A 14,743-nucleotide genomic window follows, 5' to 3' on the forward strand; every position below is an offset into this window, starting at 1 on the left:
ATTTGTGATCCTTTTCAAAGCACTTTGAGCACAGTGAATCATGGCAGATTATTACAAGTAAAGATGATTTCTCTCGCACCTATAAAAACATTAACAGGTGTGTAGGGTCACTAATTAAGTTACATCTAGTAGAGTCCAAGTCACCCATGATTCCTTGCATTCATGGTTAAATTGGCAGTAGCAGGAGTAAGTATAAGTTTGAGTTGAAGTGAGAATTGGAAAACCAAATTATGTTTTTATTGCACATTGTGAAGCCAAATCTTTAGGAGTGCAAATGGTTGATATATATTGAATGGATAGCGTAAATCCCAATTGCCAGCATATCACATCATTTCACTGAGCGTCTACAATTAACAGTACTTTTGGAGTCATTGCATGATCTTACATTGCAAGCTTAGCATGGCAGATGACATTGTTCAAGAGAGGATGGGATGTTTAATGCTTCATTTCAAAACATTAGATATTTGATTCTGCATAATACAGTGGAACAAAACTCACATCAACAGTTCCGCTGTTCAATGTTCAAGTATATTGTATTTAGTATTTGGCATTTGCAAGAGTGTTATTTACTTCTTACACAGTTATACACCTTTTCATAACTAACATTTCAAGTACTATACATATATCACCCAGGACCCGTGTTACACTGAATTAAATAAATACTGCCCTTGGCCGATTCCTTCAAAAAATAGAAAAAGGACATATGAGGTGCAATTACTTCTAGATAGGAGCAGAGGACAAATAAATATCTGCGACTAAGGTTAAGGAGTGGATCCATTTAAATAGAAATATATTTGTTCCATAGTTCCGAGAATCATGGCGATTCATGCGATTCGATTCAAGCCAAACGATTTTTTGTGAACGGTGAATCGAATCAGCGATAAAGGGTTTATGAAATAAGTTACTAAATTTCAAAGGTTTTTTTAATTTGCTGATTTGTGGCCAATTCGATTCCGATTCATGGCCAATTCACGATTTGATTCGGCCTTGCTGTTTCCGATTCTTGTTACTTTGATTTGTTCACAATGATCCAATGTATTAATAACATATGATTAAATTTAGTAAGGAGGTAATAATCTTCCGCAAACTAATGTGAGGATGACAGCAAAATAGAGTTAGTTAAAGACAAAATAACTCAAAAGACGACTGATTTGTTCAGAAGTATATATTAATAATAAGCAGTGCTGTATCCAATAATGACTCTCCAAGTAAGTGTGACTTAAATAAATAAAGGGGTGCATTAGCTTGAAAAAATATGACCTTAAAAGAAAATGATTTTCCGCTACAACAAAGAGATATACACATTAAAGGAAAGCATTCAAAGAAAGGCACTAAATAAAATAAGATCAAATTCAAGGCAGTCATACCCAAAAATACAAGAACTTGATATTATAACTGCAATTTGGTACAAAGCATAGCTACATGACTTTGCAAATCCTGGCAAGACTTTGCAAGTTAAGAGGCAAAACCATAAAAAATGGGTCGAATTGACCATAACCTCCGACTCGGCCGAGTCAAACTAAGTCTGGGCTAACTCGCCGAGTACAAGATCAAGATTCAACTGCTGGCAACAAGATAAAGTGAAAGAAAACACTTCTCCAATCCATCTTGTTTGACTTTTCTAGGCCTATAGCTTTTCTCAAACACAAAAAAACAGCATTCTTTCATTTGCAAAGACAAGGAAGAGAGGAAAAAGGGATTAGAGAAAAATGTTGGGGTTTTAGGGAATAGACTAGTAGATCAATTGGCTCTCAAATATTGATTGTAGATTGCTTAGAGTATAAAGTAACATGGATCGATTCTACAAATGTAATTATATTGCCACTGTTATAGATATGTTCCAAATGCAAATTTGGATCTCATATAAGTATGAGAGGAGGAGACATGTCTCCAAGGTTTAAACATCATTAGTTAGTATATTAATAATATAAATAACCCTATGTATAATATATATATATATATATATATATATATATATAAGAATATTTATCTAATGATGATTTACCATCAATAATGAAACTCATGATAATATCAATCTGACTATAACTACAAACTTAACACTCCCTCTTAGTTAGGAAGGATTGATATAGAATATATTATGTTCTTGAGTGTATGAAGAGATATCATCTTAGTATGATATTCCTAGAATGGCATATTTAAGGTTATCAACATAAATCTATCAACGCACATATATATAATAACATATATTACATATGGAATTGGATTCAATTCACAATGAGGCTAAATTTCTCAACACTTCTTTAGCAAAGCGATAATTGAAGCAAATTCTATAGCTTTAATATAAGTTTAAACACCATCTTAAGTGTGCTCTATAATAAATTTATGTTATGGTGTCTAGCAAGATCCGGCCTGAAGAACCATAACAATTTAATTTCATGGTGTCTGGCAAAATCCGGCCCAAAGAACCATGATAACACTCGCTCTAACACATTTTGGTGTTAGGAGATAGGTCTACTATCGATTAGATCGTCACCTTTCAATAGTTACCTTATGTTCGTTATCATAACTTCCGACACTCCGAGACAACTTAATGTAGTTTATTATGATAACAACTCTAGCTATTGATAAGATCATCACCTTTCAATATCTCTCCTCTAAATATTTACATCAATGAAAAATCATCACCTTTCATGACATAATTACAACAGCGTTATGTAGTAACTCACATGATATCCACCATGAACCAAGTCAGAGGATGGAGCCACCATAGCTACTACTAGAGGGTGGAACAAGGGTTTTCACCTTAGACTTCTCTCTCATAGAGGAGAGCGCACTACAAAGATCTTCTCTTAGAACTTCTTCTCATAGAGGAGAGCGCATTACAAAGAATTTCTACAAAGAATTTCCCTTAGAACTTCTTCTCATAGAGGAGAGCGCATTACAAAGAATTTCTACAAAGAATTTCCCTTAGAACTTCTTCTCATAGAGAGGGTATCATCCACAAAGGGTTGCATCTCAAAATTTCTCCCTCTGAATATCGATCCTGGGAAGTCAAGTCCTCTAGTTACTTCCTCAGAAACTCTCTTCACCCAAGGATGTCTATTGAACTCACTCTGAATCTAATATCAAATTTGTAATTTACTGGTGATAAGTCATCACTTCCTCGTGATATACGTAGGAGTAGGCCCATCAACATCATGCATTCACCCACATGTATTTCTAGACTCCCTCTGAGTATCAATCTTCTAAGCTCCTGCATTGCCTTAGAAGTGTCATACTCCCTCTTAATGTAGAAGGATCTCATAATTTCAATCATCAAAGATGTTTGCTTCAAGAACCTCACTTAATCCATCTTGATCAGCAAGGTCTTTGGAGCTACTATCATAAGATTGAGTCTACACAATATTTGATAGCATGTGTAAAGTACCAACCTTCTTTTCCTATAAGAACATCCTCAAACATAAAGGAAAAGATCAAGGCAAATAACCGTTATAGTATGTATAGAATTAAAAATTAGAGAGAGACTACAAAGAGTAGACAAATGTAAAAGATAAAAATACTTATCTGCACATGCAGATTCAGAAATTGTCTTTTTAGATTATTTGAGAATGTAACATCTCCCCTCTTAATAAGGTTCAAGTAGGAATGGAACATTGACTATTATTCCCCCCACAATGTAAAATTTCCACTTATTCTTATATTGTTGAACAATTTTGTAAAAAAATGACAACTCCTTTCTAAGTTCCAACTTGCTCTTTTCGTCCATTGAAGGTCCAAATATTCATTCAATTTAACAATAGAAGCAAACATGTCCTTCCATTTTATCGAACTCATCCACAATACCCCAATATCTTGATTAAATATGATTGTACCGCATGAATGACTCTACAACTCATATGTCAAGTTTCATTCATCAAGGAGAGACTCGTAGATGGTTCAAATGAATTCTTAAACTTCATTGACATTTCAAATTTCCTTACAATAACTTCTGCAAATACAAGTGACATAACTTAGAAGTCATCACTTCCTCATGATGTGCTTGGGGGGTAGGCCTATTAAAATCACAGTCACAAGGTATATTCATGAATCGCAGTCCTCTTGACTACTACAATTTATTTATCACTAGAGAATCCATCTCAACATGGTTTACTCCCTCTAAATCAATCTTTTGAGTTTCTCATCCAATGTCGCTTCCAATGGAGTGTCAAACTCCCTCTTTTTACCTACAAGAACATTCTCAAAATAGATCAAAGCACATAGCTCTTATAGTATGTATTGGAAATAAGAGAAAGAAAGACTACAGTAACACTCGTGGATAATAAATAGTTCTAATAAATATAGATAAAATATATATTAAACATATATGCATACATTCAAACTTCTATATATATATACATACTTTAATCTATATTTTAACATATTATTTCCTTAATAATGCCAAATATAATAGTCTAAAATTTCCAATTTCCCAATTTGTAATCACTTGTACTCAGAAGGAATAAACAATTAATACTAACTCCAACATTACCTTAACTTCTTCTTGGTAGTGTTTCCACTAGAAAATATGTGTAATGGGTAGTTACTTTTTGTAAACCTTGAATTTAAGAGTAGAATCAAAAGGCCCATCCTTCGATTACATTTGTACTCCTTTACCTTGGTGGGTCCATCATCGAACTGTACTATATTGCTTTGGGCAGACGATACTCAATGAGGGAATATAGCACCTTACTCAATGTATGTACCATAATATAGTTTCCTTTATATGCTAGAGTATGACAACACTATGTATGCAAGTTTTCGGATTGCATCCACACTTGACACGATGGAATCCACATTGTCACTTTGTATATAAAAGGTTTTGATCTTTTATTATCCATGGCTTCACATTCCTTTTCTCATTCTAATGTTTGGGGATCCATATTATTTTTGTTGGGAGGAGTTGACACATACCTTATGTGGGGTCTACCTTGTCTGATTGTCCTTCACTATGGGGTTGACTGTCCCCCATGTGGTGTGCCCAATGAGAAGTGTCCATCGCCATTTTATACAATTCATCTACTTTTTGTTTTGGGAGCCTCTCAATTGATTTAGGTAGCCAACTGTTGTTGAGGTTCCTACAATACATGTCTTTTCATCAATATGATAATACCTACTATTCTCCTGCTATCAAGGACGAGCTTGTTGAATTTATTATTTTGTTTGTTGGATATCTCAATTGATCATTGTTAATCTTCTTTTGGATAGCATCAATCAAAGACTTTTCCACAATATCGATCCAGACCCAAGCTCTTGACAATACCCTTGAGTTATCAGGAAAGTGGAACTTTGATGTTACCACTGTTAGTTAGAGTAAAGTCTGAAATAGAAATTGTTAAACCTTCTTCTACATAGCTATTTTTTAATTTGGGGCCTGCGGCATCCTTCTGCGAGTGAGTTTTATTTTATGAGCCAAAGCATAGTCAGACCTCTTGATCTTCTTTTCTGGTTATGGACTTTGAAGTGCCTACAACATCCATACAAACATCTCCAACATTTAGATTCTCATGAGAATGATCTATAGGTAATTCTTTGTTCAACAAAATCCTCCTTGTTTAGACTCATGGACTCTACCATCATCAAAATTTAGAAATATATTCAGATACAAACTTCATCAAGGCATAATCTTATCTTCAGATCAAACACAAGATGCATATTCTTTTGTGATTGTGTAATGGCAAGTCCACATAAATAGAACCACGGAACTACCCACCAAAAAATTGTTGTGATGGAGGCTCATTTGATCTCCCAATTTAGAACTACAAGAGCTCTGCAATAAATACGACAGTGAAGTGATCATCTGTCTACTTGTCGACTCTAATGCAGAGGGCATCTTGATTGAGACTTGATATGGTTATGTTCTATCTGACTTCCATGGTGTACACTCAATATGGATTTTGTAATACCTGTTCAAGAGGAAGGGTCCACAATTGTTCACTATGGGTCTATATTTGAGAGATATTTGATTTCAAATAAATGCATTTACCAGATGTTAATGTTTTCTTTCCAATACTCAAAGCTTCGATTATATCTGGTGTTATACTTTATTCCAGATTGTCAAATACAAAACTCGCATGCACATGCTCACAATCAGTTTATTCCTGATTGTCAAATACAAAACTTGCATACCCTCATGCTCACAATCTCTTTCTTATATACTCTTCATTTGATTTACATCTACAGTTAGGCTTTGATACCATATTAAGTAACATGGATTGGTTCTGCAAATGTAATTATATTGTCATTGTTATAGATATGTTCCAAATGCAGATTTGGATCTCATATAAGTATGAGAGGAGGAGACATGTCTCTTTTTAAGAGACATGTCTGCAAGGTTTAAACATCATTAGTTAGTATATTAATAATATAAATAACCATATGTATTATATATATATATATATATATATATATATATATAAAAGAATATTTATCTAAGGATGATTTACCATCAATAATGAAACTCATGATCATATCAATTTGACTATTACTACAAACTTAACATAGAGGACCCTAAGGCAGAGAATGAGGACTTTGAGGATGATGAGGATTAGAATGTGGATGTCACTAAGGTTGAGCCTTAGACACATGCGGAGATCATGGTTGCACAATCTTCTAGGACCGATCTTAGGCATACACGTGGCAGGGTCGACTGGTCACTAATATAGGCTACTCCAATCCTTAGTCTTCTAGGCTCTAGCTTTTATTTTGATATATTTTGAAATTTTGATTCCATCGATTTCATATTCCATGAATATTGTAGACATTTGACGGTGACACTATTTATATTTCTTAGATTAACTTATTTCTTTCAGAAATTTGTACTTATGTGATCAATGTAAACTTGTGTATGTGTGCAAAGTAGCTTCTATTTATCTCAATTTTTTTTCCAGTAAAAGGCTAAGTTCTATAATTTTATTAATTCTAAACCTAATTTATCCCAAATATTGTCGTTATTGTTAATTTATTAAATGACTCATGAAAAACATTTTAAATCCTTTAAAATCTTTGAATTTCTTGGGTTCTTCAATTTGGCGAATCTGAATCTTGTAACACTGGTACAAACTATTGATTCTTATGATAAACAGCACAGGCGATCTTATGCATAATTACTCACTTATGGATAATGGGGATACAATCTGAAATCTATAAATGGAATGTAAGCAGCAGCAGACATTGATAGAAGGTAAATCAAATATAAAGAATCGATCAAGAAATAGGAGATGATTTCCCATACACTTAAAAATACCTGAACGAGCATCAGATCAGATTGCTACAAGGCAAATAGAAGACTTAAGTATTACTGATAGGCCTTGTGTCTAATATGAGTATTCCTTGGATTATATTTCCATTAAGTAAATAGAACAATCAAATATGAATTGGAGGACATATGTAAGGGAGATGTGGTTTACCAACTCCCCTGAACTAAGTACATCATCCCAAGGGATGGAATCAGTCATAGTTGAACATTCCTACCTCTTGTGGGTCAAGAGGCGAATTGATCACCCCAAGGGATAGAATTGGTCATAGTTGGACATTCTTGTTGCTTGTGGGATACCCTCATGAATGGAACTGGTCGTAGTTGAATGCTCCTGCCACTTGTTGGGATAAGAGGCAAATTGCCATTATGTGAATGTTGTGTGGTCTTGGACATAGTTGGGCTGGGCAGATCACTGGCACTCTTTTGTGTTCCCTACAAAGAGTAATTTATGATTGGTTGAGATGGTTGGCTAGACATAATGCCTATTCTAATCTCATTTTTCACTAACTGATAGATTTGTTCTCAAAACTGTTAATGGCTAACAAAGTCCACTTTAGTATGTTATTGTCGACTTGGGGCAAAAATCAGTAATGTCCCAAAAGGAACATTACAGATAATAACATGGAGAATTAGACCCATACTTCCAAATTTTAATTTCTGATTCTCTTACTAATTTTCTAATTCCCCACCACCTGCTATGATTCATTTTGTTAAAAAAAAAAACTGATTGAGAGGGCATGACCAAGGCTTAACATCAAGGATCATATAAGACTATGGAATCCAGAAAAATTAAATCCTTACCTTTCATCATTCATAGCAATCCCAAGGCTGTCATTCAATAATGCTACAATGTACGCTGATGAAAAACAGTACTTCAGCAAATCTTCTTTCTCGACATCATGGTGTTTCTGTTGCAACACTGTCCAATCTTCACTACAATAATGATCTCCTGCCTTCTCTATGTGAGAAAGAGAAGCCTTCGGGACAAGCCCAAAAAACTGTCATTGTGAAGGCACAAAAAATATGAAAAATAATCAGTTACAGAGGACAAGTGAGAATCCAAATGTTGCGTATTTAATAAGACACAACAGTTCACATCCATCTAAAATATAGCAATGAAATATATTATAAATACCAATGGGCGGGATTGCATAAACCTGAGATGTATAGACAAAATTTTCAGTTGCAAAAAACTTTCCATGCAGCTCTGGTATTCGTTTTTTACCAGTTTTACAATGCTTCCAAAAATATGTACACTCCTCTGTATCATCTGTACAGGTAAACCATTAACATATCATGAACTGCTCAGAATTCAAGCTTATTACAGACAAGCAAACTACATCAAGAAATCCCTAAAGAACATTTCACATAAAGTGACCCTGATTGTTGTACATGCTTGTTCCCAAATCAATCACGGTTAATCAATGAATATTGTCTAAAAGACTAAAAACATAAAATACAAAGTCACCAGATGTGTGGTACCAATTAAAAATTAAAACCCGAGATATGAACAATAAAACTATTTAGTTAGTATTATGAAAAGTGACTGGCCAAAACTATTAACTGTTCACCTCTCAATAACACACTAATTTTACAAAGCTTTGATCACATTAAACAAAGATAGGAATTTATAGGATGATTGTGTTATATGCTCGTTCCCATATCAATAAGAACCTACTTGGAAAATAGAACAATCACAAGAATCAGTTAATCAACAAATATTGTCTAAAAAAGTACAATACAAATTCTCCTGATTTGTGACGCTAATTAATTAGCAGTTCTACACATTAAAACCTGAGACATGAACAATAAAAATATTTACTCAATATTTTGAAGAATGAGTGGACAATACTATTAACCATTCACCTCTCAAAAACACTGTACTTTACAAAGCTAAATATTACATTAATCAAAGATGGAAATTTATAGGATAGATGACAATAATTTCATTGAAGGGTCCTTTTAAAGCAATAAATAATGTGATTCAGAAACTGATTCTTGACGTAAGCATTGACTATGCTCAGATTTTAGCTGTTGGTCCAAAAGTATAATGTAGTGTAATTTCAAAAATAATAAGAATGAGAAGCATGGCTACATAACTCAAAAGAAGTGGTTCACTCAAGTAGTTTTATAAGTATCCCATGTATTTTTAGAATGAGCACAATTAGCCATTTGTTAAAAATAAGAGTCATGCATTAACTGAAAGTAAACAGAGGTTTTAGTAAATCACCAAGAAATATATCACATAAAGCATGCTACATATACAGTCACAATCACTTTAGTTGGTATTTTGAAAAATGGCTAGACAAAACTATTAACCATTCAACTCTTAAAAACACTGTAATTTATAAAGCCGAATATTACATTACAAAAAGATGGGAATTTAAAGGATAGATGACAATAATGTCATTGACGGGTCCTTTTCAAACAATAAATTTGGTGATTCAGAAACTGATTCTTGATCTAGGCATTAACTATGTTCAGAATTTAGTTGTAGGCCCAAAAGTAACATGCAGCGGAATTTCAAAAATAATAAGAATGAGAAGCATGGCTACATAACTCAAAAGAAGTGGTTCCCTCAAGTCATTTTATAATTATGCCATGTATTTTTAGAATGAGCGCAATTAGCCATTTGTAAAAAATAAGAGTCATACGTTAACTAAAAGTAAACAGAGGTTTTAGTAAATGACCAAGAAATATATCACATAGAACATGCTACATATACAATCACAATCACTGGCAACACTGATTGAAATATGCAGTACGAGAAATATAATAATATCATAAAAGAAAAAGTGTTTCCGGAGAAGGCCCTAAACAATGAGTCATTAATTCCAATAGCTTCTTTGCACTCAAAAAGACACATTAATTGCACTCCAGCATATCTGAAACTTCAATCTGCATACAAGCTGAAAAAAATGTAACAACGTGCAAGTCAGAATACCTTGCCCTTGGCTAAGTAATCCCAAGGCAGCATTTCTACATTCTGAGAAGTTTCCTCTTGAATGGACGGCGGAAAGCTTCCCATTGTTGATGTTCAACGAACCAACAGGAAGCTGCAACAGTTCTTCTGAACCCATGCTATAACCTTTTGGAGTACAAGGATCCACCACGAATCCTTCCTCAACTGATGAAAAAGAACCCATAAAAGAAAATATCATTAAATATTCAAAATAGATATGCATCTTTACCAAGCACAATATCATACAACGAATCATCCTTGATCACAGAAAGATCAAATTTTCCATTCCTCAACTATAGATGTACCCTGCAATTAGTCTGCAAAATGTGTATCCAAATTTCAACCTTCAATTATCATCTTTACAAGCTTAATCCATATTAGTTTATCCACTTCTAAATTATCAAGAATAATTTAACAAAATACACTTCACAAGTTTGAATAATCAATATTGTATCATGCGAAAGGGGTTGCCTAGCAATCTATTAATAATTATATGAAAAGCTCTAAGTTACCGATTAGTCCTCAGCAACCCTGGATGCAGAAACTGGTGCGTGCGGATGCCAGGTGCATTGGGAAGCCCTGTGGATGCCACCCACAGGCACCCAGATGCGGACACGTCCAGGCAAGGATTTCTGTGCATTTCTAATTGATGGTGTCGGAGTCTAAAGAGGGAAAAGATGGTGCTGGTGTGCAAATCATAATCACCGTCTTTGCAATTATTTGTTTCAGTTATGAACGTAACAGCAGACCTTTCATATTCCTTGGTGAAGTCCATTTGTCTCTTTTGGAAGACTACTCAACATGGGCCCATTGCAGAAAACAAGGCTTTGCTCAGCATATGGTTCTTGGGGAGTCCAAGTTAGAAAATTTCTGCAGCGTGACTTGTTCTGCAAAGAATCTGAATGTCTAAGATATATGTTTAATAAGTTTTGAGTTACTGTAGATACAGCAAAGTTGTGATTGTGTATCTTATTTGCATATTATCAATACATATTTTGTTAGTCTTTACAGAAGTTGTAGTATCTGTGAGATACTCGAGTTATGTTTATTCTACATATATATATATATATATATATACACACATCTGCATGCCCCCAGCCCCCTCCCCCCCCAAAAAAAAGGAAAAAAGAAATCCCACATCCCACATCTGAATCAGTAACTTGGGAAAAGCTTAATGCTGAAACAATACGTTCCTGTAGTCTGGGACTCGTTGCTCTCTGCAGAGGCTACTTAAATTTACAGTTATTTTCAGAGTTGCCGGAAACACCTCTGTCCCTCCTTGGGAGTGCATATCCCCATATCCAATTCGGAAATGTACCCGACACTGCCCAGATACATGTTGAATATTGTACCCATGTCTGCCTAACAAAACTTGATTTTTCAACTATGCCAAATAGGTTTTGATTTTTGTTAAAGATTTGACGTAAATCTTCCCAAATTTAATTTGTTTTTTTAAATAGTATAAACAAAATCTGCATCAAATGATAAGGACAAATAAAATGTTTTTATTGGCTAAAGCAACATGATTGCCACTGAATTTTTACAGTGTCAATTTTTATAGCATGAGCAGATTCCTGTTAGTTCAGTGAACACTATATTTTTCCCCATCAAGCTTTTAGTTCTTGAATAGTTTTGGATAAAGCTGCTCATGCTAAAAAAATTGATGTTCTTTGGATTTAACAAAGAACGTCAATTTTTATAGCATGGGCAACAAAGAACATCAATTTGTATAGCATGAGCAGCTTTATCCAAAACTATTCAAGAACTAAAAGCTTGATGGGGAAAATTCAGTGCTAAGATTTTAATATGCATTAAACAAATGGTTGTAACAAAGGCCTTTTAAAATTCTAACTGCAAAATAAGGTATGGCGAAGATTACTATGGGAACACAAAACATGACAACATGTCAAGAATCCAAGAGAGCACATGAAGAATCCAAAAGATGAGGCATACCAATCTCTACAGTTCATAAAAAATTATCATTCAAGTTTCTCCAAAAAAGACTTCCTCCATTCCTTATATGCCCCTTTCACAAGCTTTGTAGGTGGCTTACTCCAAGGGCCTCATGATGGTGGTGTTCTGCATATCTCAAAATAAAACTATTTTTGTGTAATGTGTGACCTTTCATATTAAGACAATGGGAGTTGCTTTATAAATAACTTTGATTACCTTAGCCTTTTATAGAGCCTATAGTCTTACCAGATAAGTTTTCTAATTCAAAATATTCTGAGTTGTTCAATCAATGGTGGAAGAGATTTCTCAAAATAGCGAAGGGACAGACGGTGAATATAGGTTATGATTAATGACTAATCTATATTCATCATGCAGTTAGCTGGGTCGTGTTTCAACATTTGACGATGTCAAAACTTGGTTCATTACTGCTTCTTGATCACAAAATATCCAGCGGTCGGAAAAACTTTGCAAAGTGAAAAAGAAAAATGTTTGTTGATATAATCTTTGCACGTAGTCATAGTTACTGTAAGAACTCCAACAGGTTTTAACTCTGCCAAAACACTATTTTTTATGCAAATGATATATTTGACTAATCTTTTTAATAACATGCAAATTTCTGTGAGTTTTCACAATTTGATGTCAGGTATAAAGAAAGCTAGCGAATAACAAATGTAGGAAGGAAATAACCAAAGACAGAATAATATTGCTGCAAGTAACAAATAGGCAATGGACTTTCCTTTACTCTCAATAAACAATAATCTGCCTATCAAAACAAAGGGGCATACCCAAATATGAATAGAATATCTGATATCAAAATTATGGGTGCTGCAGCATAAATATGATTGGTAAAAGGGCTTGATCTGCTGCAAACAAATGTGTAGAACCCTTGATGATTTCCTTCAGTCTGTTCAAACTTCAACAGCAGATGATGAATTAATATAGTTCAGTGAAACCCTTCAAGATGATGTATTGTAGTATTTCGCTGTTCACAAGTTACTGTGGCAGAAGGATAAAAAGATTGAAATTTGATCAACAATGGCTGCAATAATGAAGCTACAGGTCTGCAATAGATTAGACATTAACTATGCTTCAAACTCTTGCAGAAATCTTCTCTTTATGCTCAAATTGGACTCCTCTATGACAATGATTCAGCTGATTGCTTACAGCCTCAAGATTGCTACTACAATGAAAAGTTTTTCATATTCAAAGCATAAAAATGGCTGAAACCCAAGTTACCAGATTCTCTCCAGCAACCCTCAAAGTCTGGTTCAATTCTGTACAAAGTCTGGTCCTTGTCAAATTCTTTCCAAATTCTCTTGCAGAGCTACGAATCTGCTGCAAATTATGTCAGAAGAACCCAGGCAGAATTTGCAGCGAATTTTGAAGAATTTTCTGTCTACACCTAGGCTGAATTTGGTCTCGGAACATTTTTCTCAACCCTATTGTGACCGCTAAAAAGACCAAAAAAGATGTTTATATGTCATTTATGCATTTGTGTATGAAAATGAAAGCTTGCTTATAAAGGAAATCCAAATTGACAATAGGTGACATCTAAATTGATGATTACAAAGGAATGTCTTTAAAAAGATATGATAGGTTTGAACCCAGGACTTCAAATCTGTATCTCACCTTCTGATGGCCTGGTTAGAAATGCTCTAACCAATACAAAATAAAAATTCAGATAACTGCACTTATCTTTTGACAATTCCTTTCAAACTGTCTGCATGATATGGAAATATTCTCCATGCATGTAACAGAGCATGTGCATCAAGTAGTATGTAATGCTAAATGATGCAGTTAATGTCCTATTGAACTGAAACATAGATTTGGTGGTGTATTTTGCTATGTTCCTTTACTATTAGCAGAATCAAGTATGGATTTATTTTTTGTTCAATATATATACACACATATACATATTTTTTGTACGGATGAACCCAAAACGAATAAGAACCCAAGCCCAAAAAAATTTAGACGAATTTTGAACCCACATCCGTACCATAATCCGAACCGGCAACTTAGGCTGAAACCCTTGGTTTCTCTTCCACAATCACAAATCCCTAAAAAAGTATATAGTCAAAATGGTCAACAATAACAAATCTATTTTCTTTTTTGAGACCTTTATATAACCCAAGCCCCTTAATAGCATTTAAATCCACTTTTAAGTTTTTAATAAAAAATTTATATTACCTCCAAGTTGGGTGCTCCCTTTTGTGCAAATATTAAATGTCCTTTAAGTAACATTTAATTGAGGTCATGGGCCCATTGTGTAGAAAGTGAACTTTAAATATTAAAATTGCCCTTTATAAACGATTATGAATAAAGTAATCATTTTATTAATAATTAAAATATCATAACTCCACAAATAATCATTATTTCTCAATTCCATCTAAACCTGTGAGTTGATCATCGTGTTCACTATGCGCCCAAAATAATAGATCATTGACTTACTATAAATAGTAAATCCCTCATTATATGATCAAACCAATTGTGCATTGGAATCATAGCATGTTCAGGTGCCCTACTATAAATAGTAACCCTGACTTTCCTGAAATCAGAAATAGTCACTTACTATA

At 34.0% G+C, this 14,743-nt stretch overlaps 1 protein-coding gene across 1 annotated transcript in view; it reads right to left on the reverse strand.

Moving 5' to 3' along the window:
* LOC149535593 (GDA1/CD39 nucleoside phosphatase family protein) overlaps positions 1-14,743 on the reverse strand; it is a 125,888-nt gene that overhangs the window by 13,543 nt on the left and 97,602 nt on the right. Inside the window, exons 6-8 of the mRNA XM_089807252.1 lie at positions 10,200-10,382; positions 8,413-8,525; positions 8,057-8,253 (exon numbers count right to left, since the gene is read on the reverse strand). Coding sequence (XP_089663378.1) covers positions 8,057-8,253; positions 8,413-8,525; positions 10,200-10,382 — 493 coding nt within the window. The remainder of the gene's footprint in view (positions 1-8,056; positions 8,254-8,412; positions 8,526-10,199; positions 10,383-14,743) is intronic.

The sequence above is a fragment of the Cupressus sempervirens genome, chromosome 10 (assembly GCF_028749045.1).
Source record: "Cupressus sempervirens isolate cs-2001-9-10 chromosome 10, ASM2874904v1, whole genome shotgun sequence".
NCBI classification, from domain to species: Eukaryota; Viridiplantae; Streptophyta; class Pinopsida; order Cupressales; family Cupressaceae; genus Cupressus; species Cupressus sempervirens.